Below are 24,271 nucleotides of genomic sequence, written 5' to 3' on the forward strand. Positions count from 1 at the left end.
TCATATTAAATAGGAACCCAAACAGAAAAAGATACAGATAACAACAAATGGCTGCAGCAGTAGTAAAGGGCCATTCACTTTCTACACTTACTTCTGAAATGCTTTAAACAAAATGAGCATAATGCTACCTGCTCTGTACAATATACTGACTCCCCAAGGCAGCTAGCACCTGCCAGCAGAAGTTATATATATTCACCAACAATTTGTTTTCACGTGTATATTCCAGTTGTAGTTGTTACTGTAATTACAGAGGTTAAGACAAGTCAAGTACCCCCTCCCGCCATGAAGCTGAACCACAAGAATCACTCCCACACAAGTTTCACTCTGTTTATAATGTGATAGTGCTGGCCCTACAGTCAGACTGGAAAGTGAATGCATGCTAGTATTTTAAGTGAAACACAAAGTATATGGTAATACATTTTATAATTCTCCCCTTTAACCAACTGTATCTGACCTCTCTGGGTAAGACTTCATTATCACAAAGACAGAAATGTCATATTTCCATAACAATGAAGGCACACCAAAGAGATTTCTGGGTTTTAAAGTAACTACAAAGGCAGGCAAGAAATTAGAGAACCATTTAATGGCAGTGAAAAGGCCACTTGAGAAAAACTGAACTCATTAGTCACAAGTGAGTAAATTATTGAACTGAATTAACAGGTGTTCAAAATGTAAACCCTAAATGGAAAACTATGAACCATCAGCCAAGCACTGTGTCCAATGGCCAGAGAAATGGTGACTTCTGAATGTCACTGGTTCAGTGACAAGGAAAAGACAAGAAGTTTTACTTTCACACCAGAGGAAGAGCTAACTATTAAGGGTAACATTTCTCATATACTAAGTTAGCCCACAAAATTAGCCCCTTTTGAGCCCTACATGCCTGGCACAAGTCTAAGAATTCTGTAAGTATTAAACTATTTAACCTTCTGAGGGCTATCACTAGTCTCCATGATATAGATGAGAAACTGGGGCAGAGGTGAACTTGCTTAAGGTAGCACAGCAGATGAAGAGGAGGACAGGAATCAAATCCAGGAAATCTGCCTCAAACAGCATGCTCTTCTAAGCTTATTTTTGCTTCAACAATCCTATACATTCTCATTTTAAAGGAAAACAGAATCTGAACAGTTAAATCAAAATTTAATCCCAAACATGACACGCTGAAGCCTGTAAAATTCTCTTCCTCAGACACAAGTGCTGGTATAATCTCTAGTGAAGAACAGAATTACTAAATAGAAGGGAGCCTCCTGCAACATGGGAACACTATACCCCACCTTTAACCAAAGCGCTACATTCAAACCCCAGCGCTATATTCATACCCTCCCCTCCTCTACAATCAGTTTCCATGTGACTATCGCCCCGCCACAGCCTAACAACAAGAGTGTGGGGAGCACAGGAAACGCTGCGAAGCTCACGCTTCGATCTGCCAGAAAACACTGGCATCCAGAGGACAACAGGGTCGTTACCAGCTATTCCCATCGAAGCTTTAAGTGGCTGGAGGTCCAGGGACTTGAATATGGCCAGGCTCCTTTCACAGAACACACAACAGTAATATACATTTCACTGAAAAGTTTTTATTGGCCTTTTGGATAGAAACGGGAATTTATTTGCCAGGAAGGATGATCCCATCATACTGAAAGAGAAGAAATTTTATTTTTTCACAACAGGAGGCAACAGCAAAGATGGCATCAATGGCTAACATTTGAGAACTCACATCTGATACATAAATTCAGCTCTGAACCCCACATCCCTTCTGAACTAAGCAGGAAACTGGCCAGTTTTAACTGCTACACTGTGCTAAACTGCACCACACCTTGAGGAAAGGGGGCTCCTATTAAAGACCTATTCCTCCCCTTCCAGATATCTGTATATGTGGGGGTGGGGAGAAACCCTGATTTTGGGTGTCCGAACCGCCAACCCTGGAAGCCCACATTTGCCAAGGTGCCCAAACACTCTATCTTTAAAGAAACTACCCACCAAATGGTGCTAGATTTTGCACCCCCAAATCCCAACTCCATTCACCAACACCACATTCCACCAGTTCACCTGAGATAAATCAGCTTTACCTTCTGCTGGAACCAGCGCATGGCCTCCTCTTTGCTGATTCTGTGTTTGGCCCCAATGCAGCCTGTCCTGCGCTTCTTGTCTGCGATGCTGAAACCTGGCCTACCCAGCACCTGTCCCAGGAATAACCAACAGTCACCTAGCCAGCTCACAGTCAAGAGTAGACGGACAAGACTCACACATTGGAGATTGATCATCAAGAGTCACCTGGTGGCCCAATGATTTCCGGAACAAGAGACCCATGATCTCAGGGTCTAATAAACCAGTTACCAGCATCCTGGACAACATACAACACTAGAGGTCTGCTTTAGAGGCTGGAACTTGCAGTACCCCCCACTTCCCTGCCCAACTTCCGACAGTAGCTGAGGAGTCTCCATCACTGCTCCCCAGTCTCCAAAGCACATTATAAAAGTAACATTTAAAAAAAGGGGGGGAGCTTACTGTAATATGTGCATTACAGAAAACTTAAGATTCTGAGAAGCACAAAGAAATAGTTATTCTTCTCTTCTGCTTCAGCTCAAAAGTGCTTCTTAAAGGCTTGCTGTTCTCAAACCCTATGTGAGGGTGCTGCCATGACTCGGTTCCACACTAGCCAGGACTTCCGGTTTTTGCTGCGTGGCTTTACAACTGGGCAAACATGATGCAGTAACACAAATGGTCATTTCTACATTGAAATCCCTATCCTGACTGAGCAGACAGACACCTCACCCAACTCACATCTACGTCCTCTGGATGGAACACACGCTACCCCCAAGGTCTAAGGGAAGGAGCTGGGAAAGGAGCAGCCTCCGTACAGCCAATCCACACACCACATACAGCACCAAACTCTCCAATGTTCAATTCAGTGGGTGGAACAGTTCTTCCTTCCACCTATTAGCCACACTGGTGCTTGCTAGATCCCAGACATAAGCTTCGTGATAGCAGGATCTTGCTTATCTACTCAGTGCTGCATCCTGCCACCTGCCACAAATGAGGCACATCTTCCCAAGGGGCAGAACACAAAGGCAGACAACACTCCAGGCTTCGATCCAACATCAAGGCAGCACGCACAAAATAAAGGAGTAGCAGATCCCACTCTCCTCACAGATCAGGAGTAGAGAAGACTAAATATTCGTACCACATAGAAGTCCAGGCCGTAGATCCCAATGCTTGGGTCATACTTGATACCCAGATCGATGTGCTCCTGGATCCCAAAGCCAAAGTTTCCAGTATCAGAGAAGTTATTTTTTCTTAACTCATACTCTCGAACCTAAGGAGAAAAATGCAGCAATCACACTCATTGTCATCTCAAATAAACCCACATTACTAGCTTAGACCTTAACACTCAGGACCCCAGAGATGCAATTCAGTATAATGGATCCTAAACAGAATCTCATCATTTCCCCAAGACACCAAATCACATCCCAACGATGGATGTCATAGAACTTTCCAAACATCTAAAAGGCATGGAAAAATCCAGAGAAATCATGAAAAACAGTTTAAATCTTGCTGAGTGCAGGAAACACCCTTTAGAGATTAAAAAATAATAAAATAAAAATTAAAAAGCCAAGGCACCAAAGACAGTACATGAAGTATAACCACCACCACCATAACTATCTACTTGTTAAGTCGACACTCTATTATTATCCCAGGATGAGATCAGCCTCACCTTTAGACCTTTCTCCAGGATTTCTTCTGCCTTGGCCCCACGGACTGTGCAGTGGACAGCAATCTTTTCATTTCTCCTGATACCAAAGGATCTAACCGTGTATCTAGCTGCAGGCAGGGGGAAACAAGGAGTCAGGTATCACACTCCGACTGCACTCACCTCTTCCCCGGAACATCATCTCCGTAACTCCCAAGAAACATTAAATATCTACCCACATCCCAAGTGATGGCATTCCAACCAGTGTCACCTACATCTTGTTTCTTCCATAACACAGAAAACGTATTTTTCAACTCCCAAGTCCTCAGTCATACTTAGGCAATTAAGAGCTCAAAGGAAACGCTTGGGTGCCTGTCAGTCAAGCATCTACCTTTGGCTCAGGTCATGATCCCAGGGTCCTGGGACAGAGTCCTGCTTTGGGCTCCCTGCTCGGCAGGGAGCCTGCTTCTCCCTCTCCCTGCACTCTCCCTGCTTGTGCTCTGTCAAATAAATAAATAAAATCTTAAAAAATAAAAAAATGCTTGAAGTCATAATGTCTAAGTCTCAGGATGGGCCAAGTTCACAGCCAGAACAGGCCTCTAGAAAGAAACAGGATGACTGTGTTCTAAAGAAAATAAAACATTAATGAAAACACCTAAGATTCTCTAAAGCGTTATTCTAAGGTCGTCCTCATATTACAGATGAAGTTCTGGGTGGTTAACTTGCCCCAAATCACAGTTGGTAATAAAAGACAGGATCTGAACCCAAGAACTTGCCGTATTCCACTACCATAAAGCAATGGAACTTCAAAAAACAAAAAAAGCAACAAAACAACGCTAATGTCTACACTGAATTTGTATATGGCAGGCACTTCAAAGAATCCGTTTGATCCTTCACAATCTTATTACGTGTTATCATCCCCTCTAGATAAATAAGGAAGCTAAGACCCAGAAAGGCCAAAGTCAGACCAGCAAATGATGGAGCCAGGATCTGCACGCAGCCTGTCCAGGTACACAGCTGTCCTTAACGGAGCCTATAAATTCCAAATGTGTATCAAGCCAAATACTATTTACGACATTCCCAACATTTCTAACTTTTCCAACTTTCCCTGGAAGAATCTCTACTTGGGACTAGTCCTCCCTTAATCTCTACTAACTTAAAAACCTGGTATTCAAACAACAAACCCCATCTTGAAAGTTAAGATACTTCTTGGGTAGCTCAGGAAAGTAATGCTTTTAAGGGACACCAACTGTCACTTTCAAAACGGGCACTAAAGCGGCTGGACGCCAGGTCAATCAGTAAACATGCAGGCATACCGAGACTCCGGTCCTCTCCCCCAGCTGTCACCACTCACCTTTGGAGAACACGGGGGTCTGGCCTGTGAGCTGCTCCAGCACCTTGGCTGCCCGGGTCAGTCTGTCTCCACTCTCCCCCACGCAGATGTTGAGGCAGAGCTTGCGGATGCGAAGTTCCCGCATGGGGTTCTCCTTTTCACCTTGATCCTGCTGCAACAAGGGAAGCGGGGCCGTCAACACACAACCCGACCCCGGACGGCCGCGAGCCCAGCGTCTGCATACACAGCATACCTACTTCCAAAGCCCTAAGAGTTTAGAAAGTATCACGGTGTCCGTGTGGGAGGCACCAAGGCAGAAGACAGCTCGGGACTGGCTTCCCTCCACCATGCACAGAACGGGCTAACTTAGGATAGGTATCGGGAGTTAAAGCTACAGGGAGAAGAGGAACCCCAAGGAGCTCAGCGTGTAGGGTGTCGGAGCGCGTCCGCACTATCCGGCCGACCGGGGCGCAGACAGAGTTTAAACGCCGGGGAAACAGGAAACACGTGGTTGTGCGACCTCCCCCATTCCATTCCGAAGCAGCCCGCCGGCCGCGGCTGGAGGCTAGCGCCTTCCCCAACCTGAGGCAACAGGCTGAGGCTCCCTAGCACCCGGCAAGTCTCAAGTTCCCGGGACCGTTAACAGGTCTGCACACCGTGTGCCAGCCACTTCGTTCGCTCCCCTGGCCCGTCCTGCAGCCGACGGGCCGAGCTTCTGAGCCCTCCCGGCGGCTGCCCTGAGCCCGCTCCTAAGAGGGAGAGAGGGGAAACCACAGGGTTCAGCTCCGCGCCCTCGGCCCGCACGGCTCTGCCAGTTTCGGCACGGCCAGCCCTACAGGCTCCCTTCTTCTCAGGCCGCGGACGAGGCAGCTTCCGCGGCCTCGGTCCGCCGCGGATGAAGGCGGATGAAGAGAAGCAAACCCAGGCCTCAGCTACTCACCGCCATGGTGGAGAACAGGAAGAGAAAGTGAAGCTTCCGGCCCAGGGCATTATGGGTCGGGAGGCGGGCTCTTTCCCCCGGATACCCGGAGAGCTGCGGCGGAGGAAGAGGGGCGGGAGCGGCGCGGCGTACTGTAGGACTCGGTCTGGTGGCAGCCGCCCACGACCGCGAGCCACCCTCGCGGACCACCGGGACCCCGGCTTTCCAAAAATTCTCTTTTAAAGCTCCCTGAGCCGGCTTTTCCTTGAACCGGTCTCATGGGCGCCCTTCCTTCCCACAGTCTCCGAACCTTGTGGTTCTTGGAGTGATGAGACTTCCAGGACTACGTGAAGTCAGTTGTGCAAACTGTAATGCATATAATTTATTCGGTAACATTGTAAATAAATGGAATTTATACAGTGAGAACAGGGATGGCTTAAGAGGCCTGAGCTGTGGAGGCAGTTTGCTCTTGTCTTGGCTACACGACCCAGAGCAGATTACTAATTAGACCTCGTTCAGCCTCGGTTTTTCTCGGCTTTAATATGGGTACCTATATTATAGAAGATTGTGGTGAAAATTGTGTAGAGTACAAAGTTAAGCTCGCAAGAAGTGTTACTTTTTTTTTTTTTTTTTAAGTTTCTATTTATTTATTTGACAGAGAAATCCCAAGCAGGCAGAGGGGCAGGCAGAGAGAGAAGGAGGCAGACTCCCTGCTGAGCAGAGCCAGCAGGATCTGGCTGGATCCCAGGAGCCTGAGATCATGACCTGAGCCGAAGACAGAGGCTTTAACCCACTGAGCCACCCAGGCGCCCACAAGAAGGGTTACTCTAAATATAAACTCACTGTATTCAAGCAACCCTTTAAAACTCCACCCCGCCAAAAAGTGTTAGATATGGTTTATAATCAACAGTCATCCTGCACGCACAAAAATGGCTTGCAGATTAGTCTCTGTCAGGCTCCAGTGGCAAACAATAATAGGGCTTTCTGGTTTATGCTAATCCTCAGCAGCAGGACCCACATCCCGGGGAGAACTTGGTATTGAATCTGCCAGTTTCTCTAACAAGAATAAATGGGCAAAGGGCTTTGGTGGAAAAGGAGGCAAGCCTCTCGCTTCTGCCATAATTCCCTTCTCCCACTGCTACAGGGGAGGTAAAAGCCCTCAGGCTCTTCTGGTTTCATCCAGTAGGGATGCAAGGAACTTCTGGAAAGCTGGGCTGATGGAGGAGAGCGAAGAGATATCCACCTTCTCCCAACCTGCACCTTCGAGCTTCCTCCATCAGGCAGCCAGTCACTAGCCAGGGTCGAGATCTCAGGCCTCAAACAAACCTCTGGGAGGAACAGAGCCAAGGGAGGGGCTGCTCCAAAACTTGGAAGAAAGAGACAAGACTGCTGAATACAACACAAGATCCTGGATTTTCTTTTGCTATAAAGCATGTTTTTGGAATAATTGACAAAGTCTGAATCAAGTCTACAGATTTCAGAGGTGTACCCATGTTAATTTAGTATCTTCATTCTGATTACTTGACCTTGGTTATATCAGAGAATATTGTTGGATTTACAGTGTTTGTTGTAAATGGCCATCGTGTCTTCAGCTTACTTTCAAATCAGGGAAAAAGTGGTAAATAAGATTCGGGGAATCTGGGTGAAATGGCCTCTTGCAACTTTGTGACTCAAATTGTTAAACTGAAGTTATGAGGGAAATATACACCTAGGAAATATAAAACAGCTCATCCTATAAATCTCAGGCTCATTCCCTTCCTCTCAACTCTTCTGCAATGGAAATTTCCTGTAATAATTCTCACTTGCCTCTAGTGTCCACACCATGTGAATGAGAGTAGCTGATTACCATGCCCAGCTGGTGCCAGTTCACTCAAACTTCAGCATCCCTGTGGAGGAAGATACTGTTGTTTTCCTGTTTTACAGATAAGCATAGCACACAAAAGGATCAGTAACTTTTATAGATACTATTTAAATTAGGCAGTTTAACACCAGAGTCTTGGTGTTCATCTAGGAACTGATGAACTTGGCCTGGGCCAAAAGCTGCCCTAGACTTTCCCCTTTACACCTGTTCCTTCCTGTGACCCTAGCTCTCTGGTTCTTGCACCAGTCAGGCACCAGAAGGAAGATGAGGGATAGCATTAGACTGAGTACCCCACCTTCTTCCTCCTTGCTTACAACATCAAGGTCAGCAGAGGCAGAGGCAAAAAGTCTTGCTGTGCTTTATTCCCATGTCTCAAACTCATCAGCAAAAAGAAAAGTACATTAGCAAGGCAGATTTAAGGCAAGAGAAGAGTAAGTCTAAGGCTTCTCCTTGAGCTGTTCTTTTCCAGCTGTGGCTCACTGCTCACTTCCTGGCCGCTTTCATGGCAGATTTGGTGACTTTACCATCAGTCACTGCTTTTTTCTCCACAGCCTTGATGACCCCAACAGCCACTGTTTGCCTCATGTCATGCACAGGGAAGCGACCTAGGACACAGGGCATGAAAAAACAGGTGGAGAATACTACCAGCACATGAGCTATAGGACATTGGCACAGGAGGTCAAGTGAGTGATACTCTGAATTACACATAGGAGTGCATTAACTTCAGCAACTCGTAGATCTCATTATATCTATTTTACAGTTGGGGAAACTGGGGCAAAGAAGTAGAAGGTCACTTTGCTGTGATGGTTGAAAACCCAGAAAGTCTTACACCAGTACTTACATTTTTAGCCACTGGACTGTCCTACTTCCATATGTAAAGGTCACAGGGAAAACTGCTTTTAGTGCACCCACCACATGCTAATACTAATACTCCCAGCCTCCAAGCTGCTAGCACCTTCTCTGTGACCATCACAACCACCCATATGATGGATCTCATATGCATTCAACTGTGAACCTGGCAATTGCTTCTCCTAGAGGTTCCTGAATGCTCCTCTGATTTCAGGTTATGGAGGGCAAGGCTTTGGCATCTGGCTTCAGCCTCATAGTATTTTTGGCAGAAGTAGAAAGAACTAAACCAGCTTTGCAAGATTCGTGTGGCAACTTCTGTGGCCCGCCTCTAAAATTAGCCTTTTGAAATTCACCCCCTTCCCCATTAACTGGGAGGCCCTGATGGCAAGGACTTGTTTGTTTACAAATATCTTCTAGCAGAGAGCAGGCACTAGGTAAAATTGCCTACTCTCTATATATTTGAATTCAGAACATTCTAAGTTAATTGTTCAAACCTAGCCACACATAATATACTTGAAACAGACTCCTAGGCTGCAGGCTTGACCACCTGAATCTCTCGGGGTCTGAGCCTCTGGGTTTAATAGGGTCCATCAGTGGTTCTGATTATCCCCCAGGTTTGAAAACCACTACACTGAATAAGAAGGAAAAAGAAAAATCCTTCCTAATTTCTGCTTTATTAACTTCCTCTAAATCAGGGTTTCTCAAACTGATGTGCATCCCAGTTACCTGGGGATCTTGTGAAGCTGAAGATTTGAATTCAGCAGGTCTGGATGGTGCCTGAGGTTCTCCACTTCTAACCCCCTCCCAGGGGATGCCCGCGCTGCTGGTCCACCCACCACACTTTGAGTAACAAGTCTCTAAAGTGGCCCTGCCTTGCTGTGTCACCCTAGGCAAGCCACTTTCCTTTTTTTTTTTTTTTCTTTATTTTTTTCCCCCTTCTAATCTGGAACTCTGGTCCTTCTGACCAGGTTCTGCAAACTGGCTTGGGAGTGACACGTTGGTTCCCTGGCTCCAGGAGGAGGAAGGAAGAGGCAGCTCCTAGGGTCCAAGTGCTGTCCAAGGTGCTTACCAAGGGGCAGGTACTCTGAGAAGCTTTCCACACACATGGGCTTTCCTGGAATCACCTGAATGATGGCCGAGTCCCCAGACTTCAGGGCTTTGGGATTGTCTTCCAGCTTCTTGCCCGAGCACCGGTCAGTCTTCTCCCTTAGGTCTGCAAATGTGAGCCATGTGGCAGTCCAGAACTGGTGAGCAGCCAGCTGCCATGCTCTCAGGGTGGTTGAGAGTGATCATCTAGAACACACGGTGGGATGGGAGCCGGGAGGGTGTCAGCCCAGGATCCTCCAGGCGAGGTAGTCCTAACCAGCTAAGAGGTCAGGCACCTGGAACACTATGTATGTATGTATATATCTATCTATCTATCTATGAGAAAGTGAACAAGTGCACCAGCAGGAGAAGAGGCAGGCAGAGAGAGAAGCAAGATTCCTGCTGATATGGGACTCTAGACCCCAGGACCCTGGGATCATGACCTGAGCTGAAGGCAGATGCTCAACTGACTGAGCCACCCAGGTGTCCCATCTTGGACACACTTTAAATTACAGTGAGCATTTGAACATTTGTAGAGTATACCAAGTTCTGTGCTAAGCATGTCTCATGCATTCTAATTTAATTGGCTTAGCACAGGGCCTGGATAATTTACCCATGATGAAATAGCAGGAAGTGGCAGAGCTGGGGATGAGTGATACTAAAACCCACACACATACATGTTATTTATGTACTACTTTTCCCGGCCATTTAGAAAAATGCATTACAGTAGCAACTAACTAACTTGTTAGGTGACCTGTTGGCCCGAGGTCAGCTGTTTTACCTATCATCACCTCGTGTAATGCTCCCAAAGTCACTGCGAGATAGTGCCAGCCTCCACCTTCAGAAGCAAGAATGTGCCAGGCGTTGCATTCAGAACAGCCTCCACATTCTAACTCTGGGCCAAAGAAACACCCGAGAGCTCTAACATACAGATTCCCAGTTTCCACCCATGTCTACCAAATCACTCCCCGGAACCACTGGGGAAAATGTTAGGAATCTGCATTTTTGAGTTGCATCCCAGGTGATTCTAACCCACCTGATTTGAAACTGACTACTTTAAGTCTTTAAGACCATACTGTGGAAATAAACAAGAAATTGAACTGCATTGTTTTGTTTAAGGGCAAAGTGACAAAGAAGTTATAGTCAGGATTCTAACCTGGACAGTCTGACTCTACCTACACTGCCGGTCAGTGCTCACTTCCTGAATGACCCAGTGAATCATTCTACTCATAGGACAGTGTGACTATCTCAGGTGACACACCTTAAATGGGCCTCCTCACCTGGGAGATGAACCTCATTACTTCCAAGGGTGGGTCATTCTTACTGTCTCCCACAACGTAGCCCTGCCCGATGTCCTTCACTGACACATTCCTCACATTGAAGCCCACATTATCTCCAGGCAGGACCTCTGCCAGGGCCTTGTGGTGCATCTTTACACACTTGACCTCTGTGGTGATATTGCAGAAGGCAAAGGTCACCACCATGCCTGGCTTGAGGAAGCCTGTTTCCACCCACACCATGGGCAAGGTGCTGATGCCTGGGGGTCGGGGGGACAAAGCAACCAGAGCTGTCAGCAGCCAGACTTCAGTGAACTCCCAACCCCAAGCACCCCCATATAACATATACTCACCCCCAATCTTGTATATATCCTACAGAGGCAGCCACAGGGGCTTATCTGTAGGCTGGGCAGGGGCCATGATGGAGTCCAGTGTTTCTAGCAGTGTCATGCCCACCATGTTTCCTTCCTTCCTGATGATCTTCCAGCCTTTAAACCAGGACATCTGAAAAAGCCACCAAATATGCAGCTTGCTTAGGTTGAGGGAGCCTGTTCCAGGTGCCAACGTGTATTAAACATGAGACCTCAAGCAATTTTTAATACATTCTGAGCTTCGGCTTCCTCATCTATGAAACAGATATCACCACTTACCTTGCAGGCTCAAGTAAAGGCACAAAAGACCACACACAATCCACCAAGCACAATGTTCGACATGTACTATACACCCACTAAATGGTGGCCGTTACTCTGAATCTTACAGGTGTTGCTCCTCACGGGAGCCAATATTTTTAGGAAGCAGAGATTCCTTGAATCTGATTAGCCCTTGGGTCTCATTTCATCTGCTTGTTATACAGGAGGAGCAGAGAAAACATGCAGTACAGTTAAGTAAGACTCAGGAATGAGAATACAAACAAGACTCAAATACTCTAACATTTATACCTTCTAAAGACTAGTTATTCCCCAACATCTTAGGCAAGGGCAGCATTATTGAGCATAAGTCCTTCTAGAAGAATGACCTTAAGGATGACAGTGCATTGTATACAGGCCTTTTAAGTAGATACCATATTTGCTTCTCTAAAAACCTTGGCCAAAGCTCACCAGAGATATCATCTTTGCCTTCAGATATGAATTAACTGGGATTCCAGTTGACACCTTTCTATGGGCCAACTTCCCGCTCAAACACCAGCCTCATTGATGAAGATAAGCTCTTCTGTTAGTTTGAGGAACTTAACAACTAACTTGGCTCCATGCCAACTCAGAGGCCTAACTAAGTCTATGAGGTCAGCATTATCCCCATCTTAAAAATGGGAAAACTGAGGTCTCTGATGTCACAGGTATTTCTTGGAAGTGGAGGCTAAACCCTAAATCTACTATCCAGTCCACTGACTGCATGTTTTGTTCTCTTAGCATCTAGAACATACTAGATATGGCACCTGGGTGGCTCAGTCGGTTTGAGTATCTGCCTTCAGTTCAGTCATGACCCTGGGATCAAGCTCCACATCAGGCTTCCTGTTCTAGGGGGAGCTTACTTCTCCTTCTCCCTCTGCCTCTCCCCATGCCTAAGCATGTACAGTCTCTCTCTCTGTCAGATGAATAAATAAAATCCTTTAGAACATACTAGATGCCTAATAAATACCCAAAGGTACAAAGAATGAAATCCCCTATTTCACTAGCTGAACTATGTGGTAATACTTAGGAAATGAGGAAATGGGCATCAGAGCTTCAGGTTTCAATTCTACTGTTGCTTAGAAGAGCCCCCCACCGCCCCCTTCACCACCCAATATAGAGGAACAGATCATACCATGCCTCCCTCACCCTTAGCTTTTTCTTAGCACTTGTCATCATCCACTGCATTACCACCATCCCCAGAAGACCTTTAGTGTCCCAGCACCGTGTCATCTTGTTTGTGACCACACCTTCAGCACCAAGGACAGTGTCCAGTATGCAAATACCACCGCACCACCCAAAGAAACACACTGCCCAGTGATTAACTCTAATCTCTCCTAAGGACAATTGGGCAGTATGTGTCAGAAGACTTGAAGATAATGCCTACCCTTTGTTTCACTAGAAACTTATTCTAATTAAGTTGAGGACACATGCAAGGATTTATTTATGAAGATGCTTATGGCAGTTTTTAATAAAACTAGAAACAATATTCTTAGAAGATGGTGACCTTGGGCTATTAGTTAACTACACTGTGTCCAAGTTCTCTTATTTTACATGGGAATAAAATGCCTTCTTTACAGGGTTATGTGCATGTAAAGTGTTTAGTCTGGTGTGTGGCACATAGTAATCTCTCAATACCATTTTTCCTTAATAAAGGGTATGACCACACAGTCTAATGCACCTCTGTGATATACAACATAAAACACCCACTAAGTATTCAACATGTTTAAATGTAAAAGGAAATTTTAAAAAATAAGGAGTTTTATAGAAAATTACATACAGTTTTAGTCCAGCTGTGGATATCTAGAAAGAACTGCATGAAAACTAGGTTATCTATAAGCCATGAAGTTTATGCTTCATATCTGCATGAAAGGGTCATTGTAAAAATGTTAGGCATTACTTTTATCTTCAGAAAAAGATTATGCTATGTAAACGTGGAAGAAAAAGCTAAGAACCCTCGAGACAGTTGTGGGAAAGGTAGGCTTTAGGCAGTAAAGTAGTAAGGGATAGCAGCTAGTATTTGAGCACTAACTGTATGCATGAGCTGATCTCATTTAATTCTCACAGTCCCATGAAGTGAGTCCATTAGGAATTAATATTAAGAATATTAATTCCTTATTGTGGGCAAGGGAGAAAGCTGGGGTTTGACCCCAGGTCTGATGCCGGAGATAGACTTCCTTTGACTCTATCTTTTTTTTTTTTAAATATTTTATTTATTTATTTGACAGAGAGAGATCACAGGTAGGCAGAGAGGCAGGCAGAGAGAGAGAGGAGGAAGCAGGCTCTCTGCTCAGCAGAAAGCCCTATGCGGGACTCGATCCCAGGACCCTGGGATCATGACCCGAGCCGAAGGCAGCGGCCCAACCCACTGAGCCACCCAGGCGCCCCCACAGTGACTCTATCTTAGACACACTTATATTGCCCTGACACTTCCCAACTTGCCTAGAGAAGTAGATGCTGTGAGCATGGACTAGAATTCCATACTTTGCCAGGACTGCTCAACAGAACTTTCTGCAATGATGGAAATATTTTGTAACTTCACTGACCAATATGGCAGCCACATGTGGTTGTGCCGCCCTTGAAATATAGCTAATACAACTAAGGAACTGAAATGATTTTATGCTACTTAAATTATTAAAGTTAATATCTAGGTGGCTCAGTTAATTGTCTGCCTTCAGCTCAGGTCATAATTCCAAAGTCCTGGGATCAAGCCCTGCATCGGGCTCCCTGCTCAGTGGGGAGTCTGCTTCTCCCTCTCCTCCATCCCTCCCCTCCCCCACTTGTGTTCTCTCACTCACTCTCAAATAAATAAATAAAATCTTAAAAAAAATAAACTTAATAATCCCATGTAACTAAATGCTACATTGCACAATGCAGCTCTATGCTTACTAGTTGTGTAGTCTTGAGTAACCTCTGTTCATCTGTAAAATGGGGCTCATTCACAGTGATTGGCCCATTAGCATGCTTTAAATTCTCAAAGACCTTCAAAGATTTGGGAAGGTTGCATTTGATTAATCTTATCCCAGTCAGTTCTCACCTTGGTACTGGGTTCTATCATGTTGTCCCCATACCAGCCTGAGATGGGCACAAAGGCGACAGCTTCAGAGTTGTAACCGATCTTCTTGATATAGGCGTTCACCTCCTTGTTGATCTCCTTAAAGCATGCGCTACTATAAGGAGGCTCCATGATGTCCATCTTATTGACTGCCACAATGAGCTGCTTCACACTCAGATTGTAAGCCAGGAGTACATGCTCATGGGTCTGCCCGTTCTTGGAAATGTCAGACTCAAATTCACCTACACCGCTTGCCATAATCAGCACAGCGCAGTCTGCCTGGCCCAAGTGACAGAGGGGAGAAGGCCCAACTCAGACTTGGCCAGGGACACCCACTGCCCACCCCCGAAGCAGAGCCAAGACGTCTCTGGTGGGACATCCACTGCCCACCCCCAAAGCAGAGCCAAGATGACACTGCCCATCCCTGAAGCACAGCCAAGACGACTCAGAGCCAAGATGACAGAGGTGCCTGTGATCATGTTCTTGATGGAGTCACAGTGACCTTGGGCATTGATGATGGTGATGTAGAATTTTCTGGTCTCAAACTTCCACGGGAGATGTCAATGGTGTTGCCACGTCCCCACTCTGCCTTCAGCTTGTCCAGCACCCAGGCATACTTGAAAGAGCCTTTCCCACCTGGGCCTGGAATAAGAGGGAAAGGCCCAGGGTCACCCCTAGATCCAAAGCTGCCACATCAACCAAGAAGGAAGTTCCAAAATGAGTTGAGAGTCAAAGGGATGGGAACAGGGCAGTGTACGGAGAGACCTTTGAATTTTTCAAACAATAGAATTTATTACTTGTATAATTAAGTTTCTCTTTCAGAGCTGGTTTGAGAGTCACAGCGACCCAGGGCCAAATGATAAAGTGCCTAGGCAGGCATGCGGACCTGGCACAAGGTCAGCAAGCCCTCACATCAGTAATCGCAAACACGTAAGTAATGCTGACCCTGAACTTGGAGCTGTTTTAAGCACTTAACGTGGGTTAGCTCATTTAATCTCACAACAACTTAGTGAAGTATTACCCTTATCTTGCAGATGAAGTAACAGAGAAATTAACTGACTCACCCAAGATCATAGGATTAATAAACAACGGTGGCGTCAGGATTTGAACCACAAAGCATCAGACTCAAGTTCGAAAATCTTAACCCCTACCCTATGTTAGTTAAGTGGTATCTATGACTGATAATTAACCATGGCAGCCTGGGGAATTTGAGCTGCTTTCAGCCCTGGTAAAAGGCTACCAGAAGCTGGTAGCATATTCAGGTTAACATGCTGGTCTTGGGTATACTCTACCACTTGCCAGCTCCGGGGTCCTGAACATCTGTTCATTTTGGCTCTAATTAGAGGGAAGAGTGGAGAAAAGGAAAGATTGGAGACCAGGTGGCTTCCTTAAGAAAACTAATTAATTTGAAAGATAGAAATAGAACCCACGTGTCCTAACTTATGTTACTGTAGGAACTTCTATTTTATGAAGTCCATTAGATAAGCAGCTATCAAAGAGTGGTCAGGGACGCCAAAACCTTTTAGGGTTTGCATGGTCAAAACTGTTTTAATAATGCTAAGACATTATTTGCCTTTTCCCTCTCATTTTCTCATCTTTGTGCAGTGGTGTTTTCTCATCTTTGTGCAGTGGTGTTTTCTAAATGACAAGTGAAATCACAACAGGTTGATTGCAGAAACAGATGAGAATCCAGCTGTCTTCTATTAAGCCAGACATTAAAGATATCAGCAAAAATGTCACCCTCCCAAGATTCTTTGTTTTGAAAAACAGTTATTTTTCATACATAAAAAAGTGTCACATTTACATTAATATAAGAAGTTTATTACTATTTTTAAACGAATGAAGAATTTTTAAACCTCAGTTTCAATTTTGAATATCATAAATATATAGATCTAATTTACATAAACAAACTCATTGGGGTGCCTTTAAGAATGCAGAGGGTTCCTGAGACCCGAAAGTTTGAGAACCACATCAATTCATTTGTTTTTCCATAGCAAATGGCTAGGCTTCTACCATATTGGCTAGGGACCAGTCTCTTTCTCACGGTTCTAACGATTTCCTTGGCAGCCCCTGCCACATAAGCACCCCCACAACAATTCTGACTGTATCCGAGGAAGCCAGCTGATGGCACTGATTTATGACCTGTTGCTTTTTCTCCTCTGTCCTATTTCTATCTCTGCAGCAGCTGGTTCTACAGACTACTCCGGTCTTGTCTGATGGTTCACCAACTCTAAGATCTCTCACTCCCCTCCCTGGCTCTCCCTTCTCCTTCCCCTGCATGGGCTCTTGCTCTGCCCATCCCAGGGCTCTGTCCCTCACCCTTTCCAGCTCACTCCCATGGTTTAGTCTCTAGCCTAGGTTTCCGTCTTGAGCTCCAGACTTCAATATTCAGCTGCCCTCCTGGATGTGAGACAGAAAGCCCCGTGGACACCTCAGATTTCCCACGTCTAGAGCAGACCTGTTCGGACTCCAGAACAGCTCTGCTGCTGGTAGTCACTGACCTCCCAATTGCCAAAGCTGGAAACTTGGAAGCCACCCTCAACTCTTCTTCTTCCCTTACCTCCTCCTCTACAGCTAACTCCTAAGTTCTGTGGATTCCCCACCTCCACATCCTTGGGTTCCACCCATTACTCTCCATGCCCATTGCTGCTGCCTGAGCCCAGGCCACTGTCCTCACTCCTGTGGTCGATGGCAACAACCTCTCGACCTGCTTCCCAGCCCCTAGCATTGGGCCCTTTAGCCTGTTCTCCCCATGCTGCAGCAGTGTGCTCTTCCTAAAAAGATCTTGCCTGATTCCCATCACTCCCATGCCTAAAATCCTTTAGTTGCTGCATGGAAAGTGACCAGGCTCTTTGGCAGGACATTCAAGGCCCACGTCTCCTGTCCTACCAGGCAATGACTCTCTATCTCAGATGCTCTACACCTGCTGTTCCAATCTCCTTGTGGTCACAGACACCTACCCCATTTCCCCAAAGCTCAGAGGAGATCCCTTCCTTTGAGAGTCCTTCAAGGCTTCTCTAAACATGTTCATTGTCCATGACCTGGGCTCCTACAACACCCATGCTGTTACAAAGCTTACTGTGTGATGGAAGGGTGCGTGGCCAGGAGTTTCTGTGGGGCAAGGCTTGCTTGCCCTTAACACTGTATCTGTGGGGGCTACCCTAAGGTCCATGGTAGATGCATGGAAAATAAATCCTTTCCCTGCTTCTTTTTTTTTTTTAAAGATTTTATTTGTTGATTTGACAAACAGAGATCACAAGCAGACAGAGAGGCAGGCAGAGAGAGAGAGGGAAGCAGGCTCCCTGCTGAGCAGAGAGCCCGATGCGGGACTCGATCCCAGGACCCTGAGATCATGACCTGAGCTGAAGGCAGCGGCTTAACCCACTGAGCCACCCAGGCACCCCCTTTCCCTGCTTCTAAATGGCAGCTTTAGCTCCTGAGATATGGCATGGGCATCTGTGTCACACTGGGATTTAAATCTTGGCACCATTCTCAGGTAAGTTATTTAACCCTTCTGAGCCTCATTTGTCTCACCTGAAAGATGGCAACCACAGCACCTGCCTGGCATGATTGAGAGGGAAAGCGCCTACCCGCCCAGCAGGTGCTCAGCGGAGGTGAGCATTCACCACCCCCACCAGGAGGAGTCCCTCCTAGGGAATCCAAGGCTAGGAAGGAGGGGTGGGGAGGCGCAGGCAGAGCAGCCTCACCTCTGAAGTCTCCTTCTCAAACCTCTCTACGGTCCTCTTGTCAGTGCCACCACATTTGTAGATGAGATGCTCTGTCGTGGTGGACTTGCTCGAATCCATGTGGTTGATGACCATAATGTTGATGTGGGTCTTCTCTCTGCCCATGCTGGGAGTTGCTCAGAGAGAGGACAGGCATTCTTGGGGCATGAATTGCCCACTATCACTTCTCTTCCTTGGGACCGGGTCAGAAAACAGGTGGCCAGGAGGGCGGAGAGGGGGGTCTCTTCAACACCTCACACCTGCGGATGCTCTGGTCCCTCCGACAGCCCCAAGGAGAATGTGCCTACCTCCAGAGCCAGGAGAAGCCCCTCCGTACCTCCTCCCACCTAGAACAGACCAACACAGCACTGCGTCCCACCCCCTTTTACAGACAAGTTCTCCAGCCTGCCCCTTAGGTCCCTTGTTCCTGTTGACCCGCTGGCCCTGGGATGCATGGGAAGAACCCAGCACCCATCTCACAGGGGGTGGACTCTCCCCCTCCAGCCTTGGATGAGGGTGAGCCTGCTGCCCACCGAAATGAGGCTCCTTTGGGCTTTCAGATGCTGATTGATACCCCCCACCACCACCCCTAGTACCAGGCTGGGCATTAGGAAGTGGCCCTAGGAAGGGTGGCCCTAAGTGACCATTAGGAAGGGTCAAAGACGGGCCTGGGGTGGGAGGTGGTCCCCAGACTTGCTGTCCCTGGGTATTCAGGCCTGTGTGTTTGTGGGAGGGAGGCGTCTAGGAAAGGGTGGGGAGAGAAGGAGCAAGGGGGTCAGAGCTCTAGCCTTTCACATCGGTGCCTCTTGGTCCTGCCTGGGCATCACAAACTGCATGGATTTATCCCTGTCTCCAGCCGCCTGCATACGGCCTGACCCATGGCAAACCCTGAGTTTGGTGAATGATGCAGAATGACTGCTACCGCCTTCAGGGCCCAACTCCTGTACTACTGTCACCTTTATGCGACCGCTAATTCCACCTGAGCGATGAGGGCGTTGAGGGTCTGGAGCAGGTCCGCTGGGGAGAAAGTAGCAGGACTCAAGTTGTCTGACCCCAGAGTCTCCACCCCAGCCCAGCGCTGCCTCTCAGTGAACTCATGCCTGAAGGAAGGCTGTCGTGGTCCCAGCCTCCAGCCCTGGCTTGCTAAGTGAATATTTAGGGTAGGACCTGGGAAGAAGATGAGCAGGGACTGGAGGGCGGGGCAGTCTCCCACAGGGAAGGGCTGGCCCCAGAACTGAGGACAAGCTACTGGACTGAGGCCAGTACCGTCCTGGCAGCCTCCAGAGGTTCTGGAACCCTGTGCCTGGAGACCAGTTCGGCGAAAGGGAAGGTGGCGGAAAGAGCGGGCTTCTGAGAAGGCTGACCCAATCGGATCAGAGTCCTGGCCACGCCACTCCCATTCATTCCGTGGTCCTTTAGCCCCTCCGGGTGTGGGTGTCCACCAGCTTCTTGTTGTGGTGGTGATTCAAGGAGATAAGCCCCTCACTCCTAAATCTTGATGATGCTGATAAAGGCTCCTTCCAAGAACTTATGACACAGTGGAAACACACGGGGGCGCTCTAACCACAAACCACAGGGTAACGTGCTCTTAGAACCTGGGCAACAGTTAGGTGGGACATGGGGGCAGCTGGGGGGCTATTAGCACAGCACTGAGCTGATCCCACTGCCCCACCCCTGACCCTCCCTCTTCCGACACAGGTGGTGGCAGAGAAATGATCTGTGAGTGGTGGGATCCTGAAGCTAATTTCACCTTCGCCTGAGCTTTGTTTGTCCCTCATTATTTGGCATCTGGGTGTGTTGATAATTCCTTAGCTGTAAGTCCCACAAGTTATAAGAGGTAAAGTGAGGCCCTTGGGATCGTTGTGTTTATCACCATCCCTGGTCGTTCAGCTTCTGATTCTGAGTATCTGTGGAGTGTTGGGAAGGAAACTGGTTTCAGGATCCAAAGACCTGGTGATTCAGCTCTGCCAGTTCATGGCTCGTTCCCCTGGCTTCTGCCTCCTCTTCATTCTCACCAGGCCAGCCTCTTCTTGCAGGATGGAAGGAGGGAGCTCCCTCCCCACACCAGCAGGTCTGCAGCAGCCGCCCCCTCCCCAGTGTGTATAGTCCAGGAGGTTCCCAATGCATGGAGGGGTGCTCGGGAGCTCGGTCTGAGCGACAACCAGAATCTAGAGACCCCACAGAGTCACCAGCATTCTAGAGGCAGGGGAATAAGAAAGGGATGAGTGGGGGCAGAAGGGAGAGTGCTAATGGATCCTGAGCCATGTAAAGAAACAGCCAGAGGAAGGCTTTGGAGACAGAGACCCCTCAGTGTGAATCTTGGCCTCAACCCTTAACAGGTGGGCAATTTGGAGAAAGCTGGTTGCCCTCCCTGAGCCACATGTAAAATGGAGATAACAATCCCTGCTCACATGTACTGAGTATGTATCACGTGCCAGGTACTGTGCTGAGCCCTCTGCATGCAGTTGTCCATTTGCCCCTAGAAAACACTCTCTCATGAAGATAGTCATATTAATAACAGACAAGGAAATGAAGGCTAAGTTGTTTATTCGGGAACACACAGGTCATAAAGGGCGGAGGCATGATTGGCCCAGGCATTCTGAGAACACTCAAAATTATTATTTCACAAGGTTGTTGGGAGATTAGATGGTATAATTTACAGCTGTTAATTATTTTCACCAGTTTGACAGGCAAAAAGGAGAGAGCTTAAGGCAATTTTGTTTTAGATTTCCATAATTACTAAATACTTTTACAAAGTAATAGTTTTCTCCATGTATCTTCTCGCATGAATTCTCTGTTGTTATCTTTTGATTCTTCAACTAGTGGGGATTTGAAGTTTACTCCTTTCCCGAGAGATCAGAAGACTTCAGGTTGTAGGACTATCCTGTCCAATACAGGAGTCACTACCCACATGTGGTGGTTTAAATCTAGATTAATTAAAATTAAATAAAACTTAAAATTCAGTTCCTCAACTTCAATGTCCACAGGTGACGAGCTCAAGATAGGCCATTTTGAACAGCATGGACATGAAACATTTCCATCATCACAGAAATTTCTACCAGACAGCACTGCTCTTGGAGAAATCAAGTCTGGTCTTCTGAAACCTAGAGATGGGGCCCTAGTGCCAGGAGCTCTGGTTCCAGCTCAGTTACTGATTGGCTGGACTGCCTCAGACAAACACATACCTCTGGGCCTTGTTCCTTCTCTATAAAATGTGGGCAAATGTTAAACAAGGTAATGCATGAAGGTCTTTTAAGGTCTGACCTTCTGGGGGCAATTCTGGGAGCTCTGGATTCAATTTCTGGTCACCTCTCCCCTAATCCCTCTCAAAGCTTAAGCTTCTGAGCTGGCTCTGCTATAAAGAGGAACTTTGGTGAACTCATTGGCCCTCTGGCAGTTACTTACTATGTATTTAAGGGACAGCATCTGATTGGATGTGGCCAAATCTGGGCCAATCAAAATCTTTCTAACCAGATCCTGGTTTGAGGATCTAGGGTCAGTTAGTGGGTATCTACCTGCGGTAGAGACTATAATGGAGAGAAGCATTTGGTGATGGCTATACTGGGGGAGAAAGCCAGTCTAGAGCAAGACAGGGAGACAAGGAGAGGGAAACACATCAGACCTTCAGGGAGAAACAGGGAGAAAAATCCCCATTTCAGCAGCTCTTGGAATCTTTGAGACGCCACTGAGTCTTTGTAAGAAATTCTCCCCACTTCCTTCTTTTGTGTGTGTTTTTTTTAAATTCTATTTATTTGACTGAGAGAGAGAGCACTAGCAGGGGGAGTAGGAGAGGGAGAGGGAAAAGAGGGAAAATCAGGCTCCCTGATCAGTGAGGAGCCTGGTGTGGGGCGATCCCAGGACGCTGGGATCATGACCTGAGCTGAAGGTAGACACTTAATGACTGAGCCACCCAGGAGGAGGGTGCCCCTCCTTCTTTTCTGTTAACCTCTAGTTAATTTCTTTTTTTTTTCTTTTTTTTTTTTCAAGATTTTATTTATTAATTGACAGAGAGAGACACAGTGAGAGAAGAAACACAAGCAGGGAGAGAGGGAGAGGGAGAAGCAGGCTTTCTGCCAAGCAGGGATCCCAGTGCGGGCCCAACCCCAGGACCATGGGATCAGGACCCGAGCTGAAAGCAGTCACCCAAACAACTGAGCCACCCAGGTGCCTGAGCTCTAGTTAATTTCTATTGCTTGTCATCAAAAGCTTCAAACCCATGTGGGTTAAGGCAAAAGGGCTTGGTTTATTGTTGTTCTGAAAAGTTGAGTGAGTTTTCAGCTGAAAGAAAGAGAAAGCTAAACAAGGACACCCCTCACACATAGACACCAATAACAAACTGAAAGGAAAACCATCACCAGTTATTAGTGTGATGGATGCTTCTTGAGCACCTATACTGTGGCCAATGCCTTACAGAGATTACTTTATCTAATCTTCACAAAAACGCTTGAGAGGTAATGCTTTCCCCATTTCAGAGGGAGCTGAGGCACAGAGAGGTTAGGGGACTCATGCAAGGACACACAGCTGGTGAGTGGCAGAGACATGGTGCATCAGGGTTTGTAAGATGACAATAAGTGGGGTCTTCTCTGCAGAAGCACAGCTTGTGAGTGAGGAGGTTTCCTGGGTGGGGACCTACTTGGCCCAGAGAGTAAAGCAAGCCAGAAAGATCACATGAGGTATGATTCAGTTTTTCTGGCTACAAAGAACACAGCAACCTTTCTACAGCTCGAAGCGGGAAAGGGTAGATTGGAGAGGAAAATCCTCTACAATAAAAAGCCCTTGTAATCTCAGCATCTTCTGTTCTCTGTCTTAAGATTTCTCTTATGAAAAGCCTTTCCAGAATGAGTAAAAATCATTCCTCTCTTAACTCCGTGGAAAGCATTATAGGGAATAGGAGAGGGAAAAACAGTCCCCAGACCCGTTCTGGAATCCAAATGTTTCCTTTGCATTTCCATCACCTTCACATTCAAAGGTCTGTTATAAAACAGGGAAAAGAGGCCCTACCAAACACAAATAGGCAAATAGCCAATAAACCAAGAAAGAACATTCAGCATTTTGAGGAATGAAAGAAAAGCACATTGAAGCAGCGTACCATTTTTTACCTTTCAGGTTTTTGAGCAAAAACTACAAAAAAAAACGTTGGAGGGGCGCCTGGATGGCTCAGTGGGTTAAAGCCTCTGCCTTCGGCTCGGGTCATGATCCCAGGGTCCTGGGATCGAGCCCTGCATCGGGCTCTCTGCTCTGCAGGGAGCCTGCTTCCTCCTCTCTCTCACTCTCTCTGCCTACTTGTGATCTCTGTCTGTCAAATAAATTAAAAAAAAAAAGTTGGAGAAGACATGGAAAAATGGCCACTTTCATATTTTGTTGCTGTGAGTTTCAGTCAACATATACTTTCTACAGGGCATTTTGAAAATCTGAATCTGAAACCTTAGAATATGCATTCTTTTTATTCAATTCAATTCTAGGTATTTACCAAAAGGTGGTACAATTATGGGGGTATTCTTTCTAGAATTATTTATGACAACGAGAAGGTCTCTGTGGTGGGCTGATGCTACAGGGATGCTGGGGACACTTGCAGGGTTTAGGGCGGCTGTTACGTATCAACTGAAGGAGAAATATTTCCACAGTTTATCAGTTGTACACCATCCCGTCTATCTGTAATGCTGGCTTTATTTGTTTTTTAAAGATTTTTATTTATTTATTTGACAGAGACACAGCGAGAGAGGGAACACAAGCAGAGGCAGTAGGAGAGGGAGAAGCAGGCTCCCCACCGAGCAGGGAGCCCGATGCAGGGCTTCATCCCAGGACCCTGGGATCAT

The 24,271-nt window shown here is 46.7% G+C and overlaps 1 protein-coding gene and 1 pseudogene across 2 annotated transcripts; both read right to left on the reverse strand.

Moving 5' to 3' along the window:
• Positions 1-1,551: 1,551 nt before the first annotated feature.
• RPL11 (ribosomal protein L11) lies at positions 1,552-6,020 on the reverse strand. Of its 2 annotated transcripts, XM_032302527.1 has the most exons (7): positions 5,959-5,979; positions 5,675-5,767; positions 5,040-5,190; positions 3,710-3,816; positions 3,179-3,310; positions 2,064-2,174; positions 1,552-1,630 (listed from the first exon to the last, which is right to left on the reverse strand). In XM_032302527.1, exons 1-7 carry the CDS (start codon positions 5,962-5,964, stop codon positions 1,601-1,603), a joined length of 630 nt encoding a protein of 209 aa, XP_032158418.1. In that variant the 5' UTR covers positions 5,965-5,979; the 3' UTR covers positions 1,552-1,600. The 2 variants fall into 2 exon arrangements, with proteins under 2 accessions (XP_032158418.1, XP_032158419.1); XM_032302528.1 differs by lacking the exon at positions 5,675-5,767 and having other exon boundaries at positions 5,959-6,020.
• A 2,261-nt stretch (positions 6,021-8,281) lies between these two features.
• LOC116568238 lies at positions 8,282-18,581 on the reverse strand (annotated as a pseudogene).
• Positions 18,582-24,271: the final 5,690 nt, after the last annotated feature.

The sequence above is a fragment of the Mustela erminea genome, chromosome 10, assembly GCF_009829155.1.
Source record: "Mustela erminea isolate mMusErm1 chromosome 10, mMusErm1.Pri, whole genome shotgun sequence".
Taxonomy (NCBI): Eukaryota; Metazoa; Chordata; class Mammalia; order Carnivora; family Mustelidae; genus Mustela; species Mustela erminea.

What these genes read in the sequence shown, in the direction of transcription:
- RPL11 (XM_032302527.1), bottom strand. An exon ending in GACCCCCGTGTTCTCCAAAG is followed by an intron (nt 3,817 to 5,039) that starts GTGAGTGGTGAC and finishes CCCTGCCTGCAG; the next exon opens with CTAGATACACGGTTAGATCC. An exon ending in ACGGCCTGGACTTCTATGTG is followed by an intron (nt 2,175 to 3,178) that starts GTACGAATATTT and finishes TTCCTGGGACAG; the next exon opens with GTGCTGGGTAGGCCAGGTTT.